This window comes from Leopardus geoffroyi, chromosome E1 (assembly GCF_018350155.1).
Source record: "Leopardus geoffroyi isolate Oge1 chromosome E1, O.geoffroyi_Oge1_pat1.0, whole genome shotgun sequence".
NCBI lineage: Eukaryota > Metazoa > Chordata > Mammalia > Carnivora > Felidae > Leopardus > Leopardus geoffroyi.
In genome coordinates this window covers 488,944-508,753 of record NC_059330.1, presented here as the reverse complement: position 1 = coordinate 508,753, position 19,810 = coordinate 488,944, and the positions used below count along the sequence as shown (strand labels likewise).

The following is a 19,810-nucleotide window of genomic DNA, read 5'->3' as shown; positions in this document are numbered from 1 at the left end:
TTTTTATAGGGCTCTTGTGTTCCACATCGGCTTTAGGTTTGAAACCCTAAGCTGCAGTATGAAGAAACAAAATATGATAAAAAACGGGCCCCGCGTCTTTGCTGACAAGAGGGCTCCCCGCCCCTCTCCTGGTTCCCGCTGTGGGGAAATCCAAAACGTGGAACGAGAACTTGTCCCGAAGAAGCGAATCTGCTGAACCTACTGCTGGCCCCCCCAAAAAACCCCACCACGTTCCCCCTCACGCCCCAAAGAGCTCTTCCCCTGCCCTCCCGACACACGGGGGACACGCGTGTGCGTCTAGGCGGTCACAGGAGCCCAAACTGCACCAGCTGAAGAACATACTAGCTGCTCGAAGGGAAATTCTGCAAGCGCGTGACTGAAGTCCAGCCGAATTAGAAAATGGTGCTTGGGGCGCCTGGGAGGCTCAGTCGGTTGGGCGTCCGACTTGAGCTCAGGTCATGATCTCGCGGTTCACGAGTTCGAGCCCTGTGTCGGGCTCTGTGCTGACAGCTCGGAGCCTGGAGCTGCTTCGGATTGTGTGTCTCCCTCTCTCTCTGCCCCTCCCCCCCCAAATAAATAAACATTAAAAAAAAATTTTAGGGGCGCCTGGGTGGCTCATTCGGTTGAGCCTCCGACTTCGGCTCAGGTCATGATCTCACGGTTCATGGATTCAAGCCCTGCGTTGGGCTCTGTGCTGACAGCTCAGAGCCTGGAGCTGCTTCGGATTCTGTGTCTCCCTCTCTCTCTGACGCTCCCCTGTTCGTGTTCTGTCTCTGTCTCAAAAATAAATAAACATTAAAAAAAAAAAGACAACGGTTCTTGAAGGAGCTAAAGACTGCACCTGGCAGGACCTAAAGATGTTGTTGGAATCCTAGCACAAATCGCCGTGACTACAGAGCAGTGGCCGAGGTGGGCTTCCTCCACACGTGGGCCACCGTTATCACAGACCCACCAGCCAAGGCCCAGAGTCCCCTGGAAACCCGAGGGGACTCCCAGACCACGTCTCCCGGCAGCAGGGATGAGGGAGCCCGACTGACAAGTACGTGGACGTGGTTGTCAATTTCCTGGGCAGCGATCTGGCTGCAGAAGCAGAGAAGGGGGGATTTGAGCAGACTTTCACTTGGAATGCATGCAAACTCTGTCGTCCGTAGGCCCCAGGTGTCCCGAACAGAAACAACCAATCCAAAGCGAAGTTTGACACATCTTTTTATGTACAAACGGCCAATGGTACATAGTTACTTTTCATAAATATCTCCAGCAAATCCCCTAAAAAAAGATGTGAATAAAAACTACCTCTATGCACAAAGGGCCTCGTCCTCCCCCAAAGCGTTAACTTCCCGAGACAGGGAGCTTTGGGGACCAGGTGACGGCCTTCCCACCGCCCAGCCAGCCAGGGTAACTTGAAGGTCATCTGCCGCCCAGGACCTGGGGGAGACTGAACAGTTCCGCGTCAGGCTGGACTGGGGCGTCCTCCCTGCTTCCCGGCAGAGGCCCCAGGGACGGCGGAAGGGAACCCAAGATACAGTGAGAAAGTAAAAAAAAAAAAAAACAAAACTCTGGGTATTTTGAGCACACACACTTGGTAACCAATGTAACCCGGTGAAGCCAATGTATCAAATTCGCCCGAGGGAAAAGGGATCTCACATTCCAGAATCCACAGGCAAGCCTTTTATTTGCAGGGAGATAATCACGCAGCACCGAGCGCGCTCCCTCCTCCTCGGAGCCCCTGCGCGCGGGGGGCGCATCAGCGACACAGCGGGGCAGGGCGCGCTCACACCAGAACGCACGCGACTCCCGTGGGGCCGCCCCACAGTGCCTCCCAGGCCTGCGCCCTGGCCACCCAGCCCCCACGGGCTTCATTCAAAGCGACGCAGGTGGTTGTACAGAGACTGGACGTAGGTGAAGACACACATGGGGTCCGGCTTGCGGCCCATCACCATCATATCCTCCACCTCGATGAGGCGCTCACAGTTGGCCAGATTCCTGAAACACAGAAGCTGGGTCAGGACCAGGGTCCCAGCCACCGGCCAGCCCCGCCACCCTGGGGAGAGAGGAGGGGTGTCCCCACAGGGCCTTCCATGACCCCGGGAGAGCCCAGGAGACCCCCCCCCCAAGAGATGCCTGAAGACCCCAGGAGACCCTGGGAGACCCCCCCCCAGCAGACCCCTGGAGACACCCGGAGACCCCAGCAGACCCTGGGAGACCCTCGCAGACCCTGAGAGTCCCCAGCAGGGCCCTGGAGACACCCAGAGACCCCAGCAGACCCCGAGAAACCCCTTGAGACCCTGGAGTCGCCTACTCGGAGGCGGGTTGCCCAGACCCCCGCGTCCAGGAACCACTGCGACAACTCACATTTTTTTTTTTTTAATTTTTTTTTTTTACACGTTTATTTATTCTTGAGACAGAGAGAGACAGAGCATGAACAGGGGAGGGGCAGAGAGAGAGAGGGAGACACAGAATCGGAAGCAGGCTCCAGGCTCTGAGCCATCAGCCCAGAGCCCGACGCGGGGCTCGAACTCACGGACCGCGAGATCGTGACCTGGCTGAAGTCGGACGCTCAACCGACTGAGCCACCCAGGCGCCCCTCACGTTTTGACTTAAGAAGACTTACTTTATTGCAAGTTTCAGTGAAATTTAATTTCACTTTGAACTTTTCACTAAATCCACTTAAAAAGTAAATGCGAGTCAAAACTTTGTTAGTCAAGTTTCAGTTTAATTTAAAAACTAAATTTCACTAAAAACTTCGACGTACGTCGGCAGCCTGTGGGAAATCAGCACGAGCGAGAAAAATAAATGTAAAATGAAGTAAAACCTAAAAGTCACCCACACGGCTTCTCAAACCGTCTTTTAAAACTCTTCCAAGACGCACCCTTGGCGATTTCTCACCCCAGGTCAGCACGTGCACGCGGAAAACGCTCACCAACGTCTCACCACCGAGATTTCCTCCGTGGCGTTTCGTGTCTCCTGCCCCACACTTGTTCCTGAACGCTGGTCACGAAACACTCACCTGCTTTCACTGCCTGCTGACGGGTCACAAGCTCAGAAACCCGCCTACCTCCACTTACGACCCCTGGGCCTGTGCCTCGCGCTCTGGGAAACACGCGTGCAGACACTGCCCTGGAAAGAAAGCGGCTCCCCCGCTGCCCCAACTCCCACGACCCACGAGGCGGCACCCACGGCGGCGGGGGTCAGCGCCACCGAAATAACAGCGCCCTGAAATAACAGCGGGTGTCCTTCCGGAGGCTGAGGCGGGCTTCCCCAGCGCGCAGAGCGGCGGGCCTGGGGGACCCAGCCCGGAACCAACTCCCACACCTGCTCCCGTCCGTGACCACCCCCGCTCAGCAGCGAGCACGGGGCACTCCCCTGCTTCCAGGGACCCCCGCCTCCCCTGTCAACAAGTGCATGACCGTCGGGGTTCACGGCCGGCCCCGTCCTCCCTGACCCTGGCAAGAAAGACACCTGGCCTTCTCCCGGGCTCCCGGTCCCCCACGTGGAATCATCGCCCCTGCACGGGGACGGGGCGGGGTGGGAGCGCAGGTCGCACGGCTTCTGTGCCTGGAGAGAGCTCAGCACACGTCCCCGGGGGGTGCCATCTTCGTCAGAATTTGGGCCCTAAACAGCGGAGTTCAGATCCTGGGTCTGCTAGCCGTGTCCTCAGCAGAGATCAGACCCCCGCCTCCAAGGTTGTGGCCTGTCCCCCAGAGCCTGCCGGCCAGATCTCGCGGGTGGATCTTGTGCTGGCCATGTGCCAGACTTCCTGTCACTAACCAAATGTCAGAGCAAATGGGGACGTCTGTCCCGGGTCCCACTGCCCCCTCCCCCTCGGTTTGGAGCCGGTGGCCAATGGCGGAACCCGGCGGCTTTGTGAGGTGACGGGGGCCTGGCGTCCCAGACGGGCCAGGGCCGGGCTCGGGGTCGGGGAAGTGCGAGCTCTGACCAGGGCAGGCATGGGAAGGCGCTTTGTTAACGGCGAAGCGCTGCAAATCCAAGCTCTCCGGCCTGAGTTCACCTTCTGAGCCGTCAGCACCTGCTGCGCTCCGCTCCCGCCTTCCTCCCAGGGCTGCCTGCACACCCGCCAGCCAGGTGCGTGTGAGCGTGCCCCGCAGGGGCCCTGAACGTGCACCAGGTGCGTGTGGGCGGGCCATGCATGTGCACCAGACCATCACTCCCCGAGGCTGGCCACAGTGGTCCCCAAGTTAGAGGAGGGCCGTACTAAAGCCCTGACCTCGGCCTCGGAAGAGAACGGAGCGCATCCTGCGGACACGGGGGAGTCCGGCCTGGCCTTGCTCCTCTCCAGGCTCAGGCCACGGGCCCCAGCGCCCCGCGGTCAAATCCCTCCGCAGGTGGCTCTTGGCCAGGACAGTTTCCCTCCTGTTCCCTATGCTCACTTGCCGCTGGGTACTTCCTACGGATGGCCCCACAAGTCTGTTCTCTGCCTGATCTCTTCCCCACCAAAGCCTTTCACGCGTTGGAAGAGAATCTTCATATCACATCTTTCCCCGAAACCGCATCTCTCCGGTTCCCTCCCTGGGCCTCCAAAGGGCACCTGGGACCCTCTCCTGCGCCCTGCTTCTGGTTTCTTCTTCCCGCCCACAATGGCTAGGATGTTCCAACCCGCGCAGGGAGGGTCCACCGACCCCCTTCTGCACCGGCTCCCACCCACGGCATCCCTGCCCGGGCAGCGAGGCTTCGCCCTCAGGGCCGCGGTCAGGGTGGGCACTGAGGCCTTACCCCGCCGTCACCCCTACAACCCAGGCGAGAGGTCACGGGCAAGGCTCTGGCTTCCCGGTCCCCACCCCAGCAGCTACACCGGTAACCTCACGAGTCCTAAAAGCTGCACACGCGGGTTGAATGAAATTTCAGAATCGGGATATGAGAAAAGGAAAATGGTCAGTAGTGGCTTTTATAAAAATACTCAAGTCTCAAAATATTAGAGGCCCCAACTGCCCTTTTTAAAGAGTTGAGGTACGGTTAAGGCAGAACACTATTGGGCACACACCCCATTGCCTTTCAAACTAAAAGGAAGCAAGTGCGTTTGTAACAGCGATAGGAGCGTAACTCCCGCGCCGCGAAACAGCCCAAAGGGAAAAGCGCGAGGCACTTCAATGGCACCGAGTAGCAAGAACCGGGGTGACACCTGTGTGCCGTCATTTCTGAGTGAACGTACTGAGCCCCACCTTGCTTGGGGCTTAAAAGCGAGGCTCCGAGGATTCTCCTGCCCCGGCTCTGTCACGATCTGCGGTCGGCACGGGGCTGGCCTGTGAGGGCGAGGGAGGAGGGGCTCAAGGGGCTATTTTTATTTGTTTAAGCCTTCGCTAAACGCAGATGCCAGGCTCGGACGACAGCCTCCAGTCTGGTTTTAGACAGAGACACACAGACACTACAAATAGCCCGAAGCCCCTTCTGCTGGGGCGTAACCCGAGAGCAGGACACATTCCCTGCAGGGCAAGCGGGAGCCTCAGGCCACACGTCCGGCTCTGGGCGGGCGCTCGGCCTGGAGATGTGGGGCGCAGGGCGCAGAGGGCAGGGCCCGCGCGCACCGCCGCACCCCCTCCATAAAAGGACCGGTCTTCCCGCTCTCCAAGCCCAGGACACCTGTCCAACGAGGGCTCGTACTTTGCTGTCAACACCGCATTGCTCGCACAGATTAGGCCGCGGGGAATCTTCGGGGCCGGGAGTTCTCTGGAGGAGGGGTAGCACACGGCTCATGCCACCCAGCTCCCGGTGCATCTTTGTGGTTTTAAGGCCCTCGCTCGCAGAACGGTCTGCAAACGTTTCCTTCCTGATGTGTGTGTGTGTGTGGGGGGGTGAACCCCCAGTTTGAGGGGCCTGTCTGTCCTCTGTTCCTGTGCAAAGGCTGTGACCCCATGGAGCCCAGACCCCCGTCACCTTGCACAGCCTGCTCCTGCCGCCCGTGGGCCCGTGAGTCTGCCGGACCTTCGCTGGCAAACCTGGGGAGTGTCTGCTGAGAAACCGGTACCCAGAACCGTCCAGCAGGGGTCCTGTGCTTTCCTTCCAGCCTGGTGTCCCGGGAGCGAGCCAGGTGACCCAAGCTGCTGTCTTCTTAGGAGGCCACCTTCCTACCCCCCCCCCCCCCATATCTGCGAGGTCACCTCCCCCAGGGACTCCCAGGGGAGGTCCCTTCCCAGGCCCCAAACAAGCTCCCCACACAGGCCTGCCCTGGGCCCCTAGCCGGCAGACCACCCTCCCCTCCCCAGCCATACTCAGGCCACAAAGAGGCAGGGCCAGGCTTCAGTCCCCCCACCCCCACCCCACCGTTGGCTCTGGGGAGGAGGGAGGCGAAATGTGCAGCGGCCTGCACACACCCTGACCCTCCAGGCTGGGAACGGAAGGAACGTGCTCTGTGCTCCGAGACTGGAGAATCTGGCTCTGGCTGGCGGGGCGGGGCTGTGCTCCCCACCATCTGGGAGGCAGGGCCACCACCCTGAGGCCCAGGGCCCCCTCTCCCGGCCCAGCCTGGTCTGGGGAAGGAAACACCAGGGGCCCGAGTGGGGTCTCGCCGGCCCAGTTTCCGGGGTGGGTCCTGGGGTGCGGCGCCCACATCAGAGCCCCCGCCCTGCACGCTCAGTCTGCTCTGACAGCCACCGTCTCTAGGCCCGAGCAGCCGGGCCTCCCCCTGCGAGGTGTCCCTCCCCGACATTGTGCTGTCCCCCTTGGCTCTGGTTCACCGCCGTCTGGGTCCAGTTGCATAACACACTCCGACCAGAGCCGTTTCTGCGATTAGGAAGACAGCTCGCTCGAGCAGCCAAGAAAGAGAAGGAGTTCTGTGACCCCGCGGGGGCCGAGAGTCCCGGCATGTCACCTGAGACCACTGCACGGGGGCAACGGCGACATTCCCACAACTCAGGCCGGCTCCACTCTGCCCCCAGGACTGACCCGTAGGCTCCGACCCCTTCCCCGGCCAGGGCTGGGGTCCAGGAACGGAGTGCGGAGGGCACACAGGTCTGGAGCGAGGCCTCCCCCTGGTCAGGGTACCCGGGGATGCAGACCTGGTGGGCAGGTGCTGCTCACGGGCTTACGTCCAGGCACAGAGGCTGCGGCAGGAGACAAACATTCCCTCCAGGAAACTGCGCCTTCCCTCTCACCTTCCTCCCCTCCACCCCCTAGCATCCCCTGAGCCCCGCCCCCAGGCTCCCCTGAGCCTCTGCTTCTGGACTGTGACCAACCGACAGGAGGCCCTCTGCCCCAGCTCCCTGCCAGCCCACACGCACAGCCCGGGAGCCAGCCCTCCCCACACAGCTGCTCTCCGGGCCCCACAACGTCAGGCCGACCAGCCCCAGGGGACAGCCCGCAACCCCCACCTGCCGACCCCAGCTAGAACCCCGATGCCCCAGGGGCTGCCCTGAGCCACCGGCCAAATCCCAGACTGGCTTCCCAAGTGCCAAGGGAATCCTAGAATCTCTCCCCGCCCAATCGCCTCCCAGAGCCAGTCTTAGGAACACAGACGATTTCACAGCAAACGCTAGGACAACATTTAGGGAAGCAAAATCTACTTATTGAAGAATTTTTAAAAATGTTTCCGAGGCAGACATTATTCAACGTCCTGCTTGCCCAAGCAACAGTGTCTCCCCACCAACCCTGAGAGGACAGGCTGGGTGCCCTGGGAGAGCCCGCCCCGCAGTCCCTCACGCCCGGCCCGTGGCTGGCCTCCCAGACCACACAGCAGAGGCCAGGCACCCAGCGAAGGGGCAGGTGCACCGAGTGTGGGCGACCCCTCAGGCCTCAGTCTCCCCATCCGTACAGGAGGCCGTGGGATGGCCTCAGGACCCTCGCAGATGACTCCCCCGGGGCAGGAGCGGGGCTCAGCACCCGCCATACTCACTCGGCCATGGTGAAGGCCAGCTCGAAGTTCTTCTGCCTCTGCGCGGGGCTCAGGGCGCTGTAGTCGAAGGCGTCGGGAAAGAATGAGTGCACCAGGGCGCAGAAGGCCATGCCGTCGCTCCAGCTGGACGAGAAGTTCTGCAGGTCTACGTGCTTCCGGCGGGCCGGGGGCAACACAGGGGCGTGAGCGGGGGTTCCGTCCCACCTCCGCGCCCCCCACCCAATTTAACCCATCAAGCAGATGCTCCCAGCCTCTCCCAGAGCAGACCAGGGGCCCCTGGGCTGGGGCGGGCCTAGGCCCACCTGGTAGCCAAGGGTCCCCCCCCCACCCCCAGGCCAGGGCGGGGTCTGGGCCCACCTGGTAGCCAAGGGTCCCCCCCCCAACCCCCAGGCCAGGGCGGGGTCTGGGCCCACCTGGTAGCCAAGGGTCCCCCCCCACCCCCAGGCCAGGGCGGGGTCTGGGCCCACCTGGTAGCCAAGGGTCCCCCCCCCCACCCCCAGGCCAGGGCGGGGTCTGGGCCCACCTGGTAGCCAAGGGTCCCCCCACCCCCACCCCCAGGCCAGGGCGGGGTCTGGGCCCACCTGGTAGCCAAGGGTCCCCCGCCCCACCCCCAGGCCAGGGCGGGGTCTGGGCCCACCTGGTAGCCAAGGGTCCCCCCCCCCCACCCCCAGGCCAGGGCGGGGTCTGGGCCCACCTGGTAGCCAAGGGTCTTCTGCCGGCACCACTCCAGCAGGAGCTGCTTGATGCTGCTGGCACTGGCCACACCGAAGCTCTGCGACCGTTTCAGCTTGGCCCGCACCTCGCCCTTCCCCCTGCGCAAAGAGTGCCTGCCTGCTGTGGGGCCGCGGGTCCCCACCGCTCGCACACCACCTGCTCTGCTCACCCCGGGGAGCCGCCCCGCTGGCAGGACCACCCTCCCTCCGGCTGCCAGCCCGCATCCATTTCCCACACTGGGAATCGGGGGTCACCTGGCAATCCTGGGACACGTGGCCTCAGGCCCCTGCCCTCTGCTCCCTTCCCTTCGTCCCAGCTGCCCAGACGTAACCCTCACTGACAGCTCCCTTCCTAGCCTCCTAGGCCCGGGAGGGTGGTCCCCCTGGTGGCCCCAAGGACACAGCCCAGATCTGGCTCAGCGGGGAAACTGCCCTGGTCGGTCTCCCTCACTGGTCACAGGAAGCTGGGGCTAGGGGCGTCCTCACCACACAGGCTGGGAGCCCACCCTGCACCCAGCAGGTGTCATGCTGACGACTGGATCCCCGTTCAAAGAGCAGCCCTGTCCCTAAGGGGGGCAGGGTGTCACCCCACAGCCCCCCCCCCCACCCCGGGAATCCTAACCCACTATCCCTCGTGGTCTCCCCGTCCTGCCAGGTGAGGCGGGGAGGGCGGCCTGGGGCACCTCTGGAACAGGGCAGGCGAGGGGCTCTCATCATGGGCCCTGCCCTGCGCCCGGGCCCCGGGGAAGAGGGCTGGGCCGGCTTTCCTGCGCGGCCTGGCCCCCACGTGGGTCTGGGCGCGAGCGTGCGTACTTGCCCGCGGTGTCGCGCTCCCACTTCTCAAACAAGGCCTTCCGGGCCTGCGCCCCAGACGTGCGGGGCAGCGTCTGCGACCTGACCAGCTCCCGGCGCCGGGCCTGGGCGGTGGCCGGTGGAGACCGAGGCGTCACCAGGGGTGGGCTGAGGAGAGAGAGAACCACCGAGTCAGGAATGTCCCAGCCCACTCGGGCCCAGGGCCCCCCTCCCCCCAGTGACCGAGGCAGGAACAAAGGAGGCAGGGCGGCACCAGGCACAACCTGTTGGGCAGGTTCTGACTGAGAGGTCTGGCCCGCTGCAGGGGGCACCCAATGCCTGGCATAATCACCCCTCAGCAGGTGTCAATTCCTGGGGCAGAAGGTGGACCCCGAACCAGCCCCACCAGGCCCCTCTCCACCACTAGATAAGACCCTCTTTGTTTCCTCCTGAACGGTTTGCCAGAAAGTCACCATTTTCCTTTATTATTAAACGAAAAGCCAAGCGAGCCCCCCACCCCCAGCCAGCTGGCCTGGGGGAATATGGGGACAGCTGCAGGCTGGGGGAGGGGGTCTGTACCACGAGGGGGGCAGGGCCTCTCTGGGCACCCGCATGGAGAGGCCCTCCCACCCTCCCTCCTCTGTGGGGACGGAGACACCCCCTCCCACCTCCACACGGACCCGCTCTGCAGGGTCCACAGAGAAGCCAGCCGAGGCCACATTTCTCCAAACGAGGCTGTCCAGCGAGCCCCGCGGCCCGGCCTCCCCTGCAACCCGCTGCCCGGCTCTCCAAGGTCCGGGTCAGCACAGGGAGCCCAAGTCCCAGGACAGCACAGCCCACCCGGCCGCCTCACCCTAACGCACCTGTCGCTCCTGCCGGCCGATGCTGCCCCATAGCCAGAGCTCAACCTCGGGGCGGAAGGACTCTTCTCTGCAGGACAAGGAGAGGAACAGAAGTAGCCACGGCCTCGGGGAGGCCAGCCACCGGCGCCCTTCCCTGACCCAACACCGCTCCCTGGATGGGCAGCCTCCCCCCCCCCCCCCCCGCTAGGCTGGCCCCCCACGGCCAACAGTTGAGGGAGAGGGGCTAGGAGCTCAGAGCTCGGACATAAAAGGTGTTGTAGGCGTTCCCGGCTGCTTTGGGGAGCACAGGTCCCAGGGTGCAGCACGCTTTGTCGCCAGACCCTCATTTTGGAAGCCCCACCCCAGGACACACCACAGGCCCTGACCACAGGCCCACAGCAGGCTGGTGGAGCCCTGCCAAGTGTGCAGGGTGCCGGCCACGTCCTCACCACAGCCTGACCCGGAATGAAAGCCACGGTCTCCCCAAGGGAAGCCGCCAGTTCACGGCATCTCTGGAAGGAGTCAGGCAGGGAAGGGCGTCACAGGGACCGGGCACAGGTGGGCAGCTCGGTCCCAGGTTTTCCGAGTCTCTCGCCAGCCCCCCACCCCTGTGGGGTCTGCACCCAGGCTATGCTCTCCCGCTCCTACCGCTGGGACCTGGAGTCCGGGGTGCGGTGGCCTCACTGGGGCTCGGGCTGGGGCCCCCCAGGATGGCGGCAGACGTGGGCGAGAGAGCCGCGGCCGAGGTCTCCCCTGAAAACCTCTCCGAAACCCGAGTGACGGCCGTGACCGGCTGGTGAGGCAGCTGCAGGGAAAGGCTCACGGGGCGAGGCCTGGGGGGCTCTGGTGCTGGTAAGGTTCCAGCGGCTTCTGGGGACCCATCGCCCAGACCTGAAACACGAGGCCAGTGGGGAAGGTGGGGGGAGTCAGCCAAGGCATCTGCAGGGGCCTCAGGCCGCCCCCCACCCCCAGTAGGACTCCAGCTTCTGTGAACCCTCCTCCCACCTCCTCCAGGAAGGCCTCCCTGACCTCCCTCTTCTGGGGACGCCTCAATGCAACCGGAGTTTATGTCTGTTCCAAACTGCTGTCACCATCAGTTCAGTAAATACTACCTAGCCTGTCGGCCACGCTGTGCTGTCCGCTGCGTGGACATCTCCTCGGGGCCCACTTGCTTCCTCCGGGAACAGGGAAGTCCATCCCCTCGAGACCTCCCATTTGCCTCTGCGTTGACAGAGTTCTACTTCACCCCGAGTGAAGCCGCCCTGCGGGCAGCCTGTTGGCCTGCTGGGGTTCGGGGCCACGTCCCCTCCTGGCCGCGGGACGGCCCCCCTTGCCGTCGGCCCCTACCTGTCCCAGGCTGGTGCCCGTTCTCAACGATGCACGAGTCTGAGGCCTTTCTTGTGTCCACCTCGCTGGCTTCGTCCTGGTGATCCACGCTCTACGGAGACACACACACCAGGGGGGTCCAGTCAGGCAGGGCCGGCTGCCCCCTCCCGAGATTGCTGTCTGAGGCCCCCCCAGTTCTGGGGACAAGTAACACTGCCGTGTGAGACAGCCCCTGGGAGATACGGTACTGGGCACAGGCCACACAGCGAGCTGGCGTGGACCAGCCCCGGCTGCTGAGCCCCCATGATCCTGCCAGGCAAACGACTCTCTGGGGCTCACCCCAGACTCCAAAAGCACTAGAGACAAAGATCAGAATGGGGTTCCTGGCAGGACGCAAAGTGGCCCACCCTTCCCCTGCCTGGACCAGATGCCCCGGCAAGAGCCTGGCCCTTCTCACCCCCGCGTGGCCAGCCGACACGGATGCCCGTGTAGGGGCGCTGAAACCAGAACCCTAAGGTTCTCTGGGCCAACAGCAGGCACTGGAGCCTTCGTGCTGAGGACCTTCCGTGGGACGCGGTCACAAGATTTGCCTGGATGCCCGGGATACGAGGGTCTGACTGGCTCCGGGGCCCTCCGGCACCCCCCCCCGAACCTCAGTGGAGCCAATACCGGAGCCCCTGGGGGAGCCGGGGGTCAGGTCATGCCGCTGCTGGGTCTCAGTGTCCCCGTCTGAGATAAGGGAGGTACACTGCAGAGCATCCATCGAGCATCAGGCCCTTTTCTGGCCACGCCAGTTACGCCAATGTGCTTCCTTCCTCTCAGGTGCGTGCTAACACCCCCACGCGGCAGGGAAAGCCCAAGGCTCCGAGAAGAGGCGTCCTGTCCACAGTGACACGTGAGAATCACCTGTGATCTGTGGCCAGGAGGGACGTCCTCCTGCACCGAGCTCCTGCCTCTCCCAAAGCGAGGGAGGTGGGGAGGGCCCGGCGTGTCCACAGGGCTGGCGGGGTCTGCCCGGCGGGAAGGGGATCGGGGCGGACCCCCCAGTACCAAGGGCCACTTGGAGGCTGGCTACACCTCTCCCGAGACACCTCCAGGCTGGCTCTTGCCTGCGAGGTTCCGAGACGACTAAAGACCACCCCTGGCCCCAGATGGCTCAGCGGCCCCTCAGCCAGTGCTAGGGGTGGCCACTGTGCCATGGGGGGATCGCTCTGGCGGGGGAGCCAGGACCTCGAGCAGAGCCCGAGAGTGCGTCCAGCCCAGCAGGTCAGGGAGGGCCCCCCCAGAGGCAGCAGTGCCCAAGCCGGGTGTAGGGTACGCCAGGTGGATGAGGAGGGGACAACTAGCGTCTGCACAGACAGACGACTTGGACTTGTGACGCGTTCTGATGGGTGACTGCAGGGATAAGTGACCTGGGGGGGAAGGAAGGGGCGTTGGTGGGAAAACAGGGACTTCAGTTCGGGCCCCATTGAGTGTAAGGTGCCCGTGGGGCATCCAGGAGGTGAGGTCAGGACACAGCTGTGCGTTTGAGTCTACAGTTTAAGAGGGAACAATGAGGGACAAGCAGGAGTCCTGTGTCCTCAGCACACGCCCAGAGCAAGAGGTGGCCAGGGGTGGAGGGGGGCCTGGAGGGCGAAGAGGGGTCTACAGAGGGGCAGCCAGAGGTGCGGGGAGAAAGCCTGGAGAAGGCTGGGTGAGGCAGGTAGACACATTCTGGAAGAACACGGGCGTGCCTGGGGCGCCCAAAGGTGGCCTCGGGTCAAGGAAATGGTCGAGATGAGATCTGAACAGCGCTCATTGGGTTTAGCAGAGAAGAGGCCGGCAGGTGATTTAGGGACTGAATGAGGTAGGGGTGGGGTGGGAGAGGGCGGAGCGGGGAGAAGCTGGGAGGACAGGGGAAGAGTTGGAAGGGGCTGTCCCTCTGTGGGGTGTGGGTCCCTGCAGAAGGAGGAAAGGACAGGACTCAGAGCCCTGGGGGGGGGGGGGGCGGGTCTGGGAGAGGAGGGGACCCCTCAAGTCCTGACTCAGGAGGACAGAGAGGGAGGGGCCAGGCTGTGGAGAAGGGGGGCCCCTGCGGGCACCCCTAACTTGAAGCCAAATCAGCAGCAGAAGGAGAAACAGCCGGTCCACCCTGAACTCCAGCCCCTACCTGTCACCGGGGCCAGCTCAGCCTGGGGTCTCCATGTCCCCCCACCCTCCTACTCTGGCCCAACCGGTGCCACAGGTCTGGGCAGGGGCCTGGAGGGACAGGGTGATGGTGAAACCACGTTCCCAGGAATGGGGGGGGGGGGCCCCAGACGCCTGCCCCTGCATGTAGCAGGTCCCCCACCCCCGTGACGCCCCAGGGGACCAGGAGCCACAACGAGACAGGAAGTAGGTTCTGGACCAGCCAGATTCCTGGGTCTCCTGCCCACCACCCCCCCCCCCCCACTGCCACTTCCCCTCGACTGGAACTACCCCTTGTCCCCTCAGGCCAAGGGGTCATTGGGAGACCACCCGCCAACCATCATCACACAACCCGTTGGCGGGATGGGCTGGGGAGGGGTAGAGGAGTGGAAGTTTGGGACCCGGGTCTCCTACCCCAACCTGAGACTTTGTCCACAAGGCACTCTGGCCTTCCAGAGAACAGAGGACAGCTCAGGACAAACGTGTCCCCCGGGACCTGGGGCAGGGCGAGTCCTGGCCCCTGCCAGACCTGTCTTAGCCAGATGAGGGGGAGGAAAAGGGTTAACAATGGGATAACCGCCCCAGCAGGACCTTTGCAGAACAGAGGCCTTAAACCAAGGACTTGTCCTGGTCCCCAAGCACACCCTGGGACCTCAGACACACTCTCCCAGCGTCTCCCGGCATGGGGTGGGGGGGGGGGGGGCTGCCTCACCCCCAGGAAGAGAACCAGGGCCGGGCAGCCTCTGTGTGCTGGGGCAGAAATCACTGGTGAGCCCTGGGGACGGGAAGCAGCACAGAACGGTCCCCATCTGGACTTTAGGAAAAGCCCCGCCCCCGCCCCCGCATAAGGGAGCCCAGGCCTGAGAGCATGAGAGGGAGGCGCAGGGTGACACAGGTCTGATTGCAGGGACTCCGGGAGATACGATCCTCTCACTGGGAACTTTGCAGACGCTTCGGGAGGGTGGGAAAATTTCAGGCATTCTCAGTGCTGCCGGCCCCATGCGGGCTCACGTGTGGGGGCTCACGCGTGGGCACAGGAGCCCGGGAGGGGCCAGAAGCCCGTCCTGAGACTGCCGCCCATCCCCCACTCACACTCGGCTTTCAAGACTCAACCCAAACATCTCCCTAAAGCATTTACCTCTCTTATCACACAGTGTGTCTGGGAAAGGAAGGCAGATAAGGGAGTCTGGTTTCTTTCACAGCCGGCCTCGACCCAGAGCTCCTGGCAGCCGGCCCTGAGGGCCTCCGCCAGCGGGGGCCCGGGCCTCCAGCCCAGCCGAGGACATTTCCAAGGGCCACGCTCCAGGCCCGGCCTGGCCTCAGGCTGCCGCCATACCACAGGCCCCCCGCGGGCTCCCTCTGCCTGCGAGGCCACGGCTGCGGCTCTGTGGATGCTTATGAACAGACCCTGCTGATGTCACCGTTATAAGGACCCAGTCGGCTCAGAGTTGAGGGGCCCACCCCGCCTGGCCCGATCCCCCTCGGGTTTAGATCCTGAGAAACTGAGGTCGACCTTTGAGGAGGTGCTCCCAAGGCCTCACAGCAAACATGACAAAAGCAGCTCCTGTCTGCTTCCGGGACTTGGGCCTCCTCCAGGAAGTCCACCTTGGTTTCTCCCACTCCATGGCCCTGCCCTCTCCCTCCTCCCGGAGCCGCCCTGGCTACTCTTCTGTCTCCTTACCACCGAGCAAGGTCAAGGCTTGTGCACCCAGAAGTGGACTGCACGATCGACTCTTTCTGCACGGAGTTCAGGACCCATTTACGTGCTAAGTATCTGCACTTCCAACAGCCCCAAGTTTGAAACAGCAGAAACCAGAAGATTCTCTAAATCTCACCGCTTATTACAGAGGGGCGGTGGAACACCAGGCCCCGCTGGCCTCACCTCGGCTGTAACTGGCCCCTCCCCGCTGTGACACAGACCCGGGGCACGAAACACAGAACCAGACACCCTGGGGCCCAGCCTGGAGCCCTGGCTTTCAGGTCGTGACTAAGCACCCAGTTGTGGGCTGCTAGAGTGGGGACATACCGATGTCTCCACAGTCCCCCTTGCCGCCAGAAACTGGCTGGAGGCCGCCCGTCCGCGCTCCTGAGAGGGGGCCGCAGGAGAAGTGGGGACAACGCTTCTGAAGCCAGCAGAGGGGGTGCTGCCTCGGCGCAGGGGGCTGCACGACCTCTGACCCCCCGGAGACCTTGGCCATCCTCCACCCAAGTGCCCATCTATACCTTTCTGAAGCCCACACCCACTTCCCATTCGTGCCTCCATCCCTGTCCCAAAATCCGTGGCATCCCTGCCCCCTTCCTCCAAGTGCTGTCCCCTTGACTTCTAGGGGCGGGCTCTCTGGGACCCCCTAGCTGCCCAGCAGCTCCTCCCCGTCCTGCTGCACAATTACCTGAACACCTTACCCACTTCAGGGCTCCGCTGTAGGCTCTGCCCTGATGGCTCCCTAAGGTCCAGCCTTGACTCCTCCTGGCTCGCCAGATCAGGGACTGCACCTGCTCTGGGACAGCTTGGCCTGGATGTCCCGCAGCCCCTCACACTGGACAGGACCCAGACAGATCCCGGCATCCCCCCCCCACCCCAATCTGTGACCCAACAGCTCCCCAGGCACGGCTCCTGTCTGTGCCTCCCTGCCGACTCCCCCTTGAAGATCGTCTCCTCTCCTTGGACCATCCCACTTAACCCACCCCGTCTCCAGCCACCCTCCAACCCGCCATCCCGGACCTTGCGGAACAAGGAGAACCTCGTCCCTCCCTGCCCAGTGCCCCTCACCCACCACCCCCATGATATGCAAGATGACTAGGTCACCTCAGGTGAGAACGGCCAATTCCCACCGAGACAGCTGGATGACGGGAAAGCCTCCTGTCACACATGCATGAGCACACACGTGCGTACCTGCGGTCACACACATACGACTGGGACGTTATGTCTCTGGACACTTGGGAAGCGGCTTCCATGAGCAGACAAGTAGCAAACGTGTGTTAAAACCCAACTTCAGAAACAGCCGATGACACAGTTGATTAGGCACGTGTGAGCTCACCGCACCGTGGTGATTTTATACCACGGATGTGTAGTATGTCGTGCTCATGGCACAGAATTAAGTGTCTCCACGTTTCCAGACCCTTCCCACGGAGCACCGGACACCAGGGACAGAGCCCAGCTCCCTTAGCCAGCGCCCAGAGGGCCTTCACCATTCAGCCCTCCCCTCTCAGTCCCACCAGCCCCCCTCTCCACCCCCCACCTCTGAAAGCATCGCGGAGCCTGCACGTGCACAGTCCCCATCGCACCCGCACCTGCAACAGCAGCGACAGCAAGCCCTGGGCTTCTGGCACAGAAGCCTTCCCGGGACACCCACCTGGAAGGGACTGGGGCACAACATCTGGTCCAGCTGCCCACACTGTTGGCACTGCTCTGTCTGGGGCCACCTCCCACCCGGCTGGGACCTCCAGGGGCTGATGTGATCCCCCTCCTCCTGGCCCCCGAGGTGCAGCCCAGCCCACACAGGAGATCTGCACGGATGACGGATGGAACCAAGGAGGGGCAGCAGGTGCAAAGCACTCAGACCCGGACCCTGGAAACCGCACCCCAGAGCACATGCCTGAGCAGAGTGGAAAATCCCACCTAAGGCCACTGCGCACACCATGGAAACTCTCTCCAGGAGGCCCCATGCTGAGCGTGCTGGTCCACACCGGCCTCCACCCCACCCCCACGCGGGTCACTGACCCCAGGAAGCTGGAGCCTGCTCCAGGCTGGTTTCCCATCTGTCTTTACCCCCTGCGAGCTCCCAAACGCTGCCGCCCCGACCACACTGCGTCCTCCTGGCCTCCCCCTCACATGCGCGCGCGCGCGCGCGCGCACACACACACACACACACACACACACACACACACACACCACACACGGGCCTGAGTTCTCAGTCTGGGTTAATTAATAACGAGAGCCGTCAGGCCTCAGTGAAGCGGCGACGCAGGGGGCGCATGAATGGAGGTGGGGGAGCCGGGGGCTGCCGGCGAGGCCCAGGCGGTGTTGAACCGGTCAGGGGCCGAACCTCAGCGCCCGAGCCCTCAGCGTCATGGGACAAAGGGGAGAGGGAGTCAGGACTCGGGGCAGACAGGGCCTGGCTCCCAAGAAAGGAGGGGGCCGGGAGCCGGAGACAGGTGCAGCGGGCAGGCTTCTAGGGCCCTCTCCCACCCCGGAGTGAGTCCCCGCGCGGCCGGCAGAGGCCCTGCCCCCAGCCCAGCACCCCCGCGTCGGCGGCCCCACGCCCCCGACGCCCCCCGCCCCGAGGCTCACCTGGCCGCGGCCGGACAGCGAGAAGGTGGCGTGGCTGGCGAAGCGCGCGGTGCCCAGGCGGGGCGCGCGGCTGGGGACGCCGGGCGCGGGCGGGGGGCTGGGCGAGCCGGGCGAGCCGGGCGTTCCGGGCGCGGGGGACGGCCCGGTCGCCAAGCCCAGCGCCTCCACCTGCCGCGTCAAGCGCTCGAGCTGCGCCTGCAGCCGCTGGTTGTCGCGCTGCAGCTCGGCCACCGTGCGCGCCAGCGGGCCGGCCAGGCGCAGAGCCTCCGCCACGCGCCGCTCCACGCCGCGCTGCAGCCCCTGCATGTCCTCGTGCAGCGCGCGCACCGCGCCCTCCAGCGCCGCCTCGTAGCGGCCCAGCGCCTCGCGCACCGTGCGCGCCTCCTCGGGGTCGGGGCCCTGCTCCATGGCCGAGCGGGCGCGCCGTCCGAGCGGGCAGAGTAGCCAAGCTCCGCAGCTCCGGGCCGCGACTGGCCGCCCGGGGCCGGGTTCGCCGGAGGGGCGACGGGAGGGGCGGGCGCAGGGCGGGTGGGGGCGGGGCCGCGGGCGGTGGGCGGGGCGGGGGCGGGGCCTCTGGCGGCGGGAGGGGCGGGCACAGGGCGGGGGCGGGCCCGCGAGCCCCGCGACTGGGCGCCGCAGGGGGGCGGGGCCGCGGGGGCGTGGCCTCGGGCGGTGGGAAGGGCGGGCGCCGAGAGGGGCGTGGTCTCGGGTGGGGGCAGGGGCGCGGAGTCGCTGTAGGGGGAGAGCGGGGCTCTGCTGCCCGGTGGGGCGGGGCCGCAGGGGGAGCGTCGGGTCCGAGAGCCCCCTGACCCCGCCCCAGAGGAGCGACGTGCGGCCTGGAGAGAGGCGGCGGCCCCCGAGGGGACTTTACCCCAGAGACCACTGACGCGGGCTGTGGGTCGCCGGGCTCTCCCCCGCAGGGCCCGGTCCCGCTGGGGGTGGGAACTCCCCCACTGGTCGGGGAGACCTGAGGGGGGGAGCAGTCCCCAGAACTGTCCGGTCCCTGCCCCCCTCCCATCACAAGGAAGGGAAGAATGAAAACAATTGTGCCTTAAGGAGGACAGGATGATGGGCAAAGATACTCTCCTGTAGTTGTAAACTGTAAACTGACTTAAATTCATAATGGAAGGAGCGCCCGGAGCGGGGCCGGCGCTCAGCCCTTGAAGCATCCGATTTAGGCTCAGGTCATGATCTCTGTCCGGGAGTTCAAGCCCCGCTTTGGGCTCTGTGCTGACAGCGTAGAGTGTCTGGAGTCCGCTTCAGATTCTGTGTCTCCCTTTCTCTGCCCCTCCCCCCCCCAGAATAAACATTAAAAACTTTTTTTTTTACTGTTTAAAAATGCGAACATCCCACCTTTTGCACAGAAATTTTTCCTGACTAGGCTTCTCCTTACCAGGCCAGGCCCACCTGAAGGTGGCCCAGTGCCTGGGCAGGCACAACCAGATGACCTCAGGAGCACGAGGTCTGAAGGGCTTGTCCCTGTCGTGTTAGGCATTCAGACAAATCTGGAGCCACAGACCTCCTGGACTGGTCCACACTGCCCAGATGCGCAGATGCTGAGAGCCAATCCCTCCCCCCCCCACCCCTCCCCGTGCTCCCCTCCACCGTGGGGACAGGAAGGAACGCTGGGTTACCTAATCCAAGGAGCCTTCCAGCAATTATTTCATGAGAAAGTCAAGTGCCAAAAGGCGTGCGTGTTGCATGTGTGTGTGAGTGTGTGTGAGTGTGTGTTCCAAGAAGCCGTCGGCACAGAGTGAGCCAAACCACTCCCTGCATTCTTTCTCCGGGTAGAACCTTTGATAGAGGCTGGGAGAGACACTGGCCCCTGCAGGTCTGA

The 19,810-nt window shown here is 63.9% G+C and overlaps 1 protein-coding gene across 1 annotated transcript; it reads right to left on the bottom strand.

Annotated features, from left to right (window-relative positions):
- Positions 1-1,189: 1,189 nt before the first annotated feature.
- Positions 1,190-18,479, bottom strand: SMTNL2 (smoothelin like 2). Its single transcript, XM_045487284.1, has 8 exons — positions 17,974-18,479; positions 11,538-11,628; positions 10,839-11,081; positions 10,212-10,278; positions 9,370-9,516; positions 8,538-8,655; positions 7,844-7,995; positions 1,190-1,983 (listed from the first exon to the last, which is right to left on the bottom strand). The coding sequence occupies exons 1-8, from the start codon at positions 18,379-18,381 to the stop codon at positions 1,857-1,859; spliced, it is 1,353 nt and encodes a 450-aa protein (XP_045343240.1). The 5' UTR covers positions 18,382-18,479; the 3' UTR covers positions 1,190-1,856.
- Positions 18,480-19,810: the final 1,331 nt, after the last annotated feature.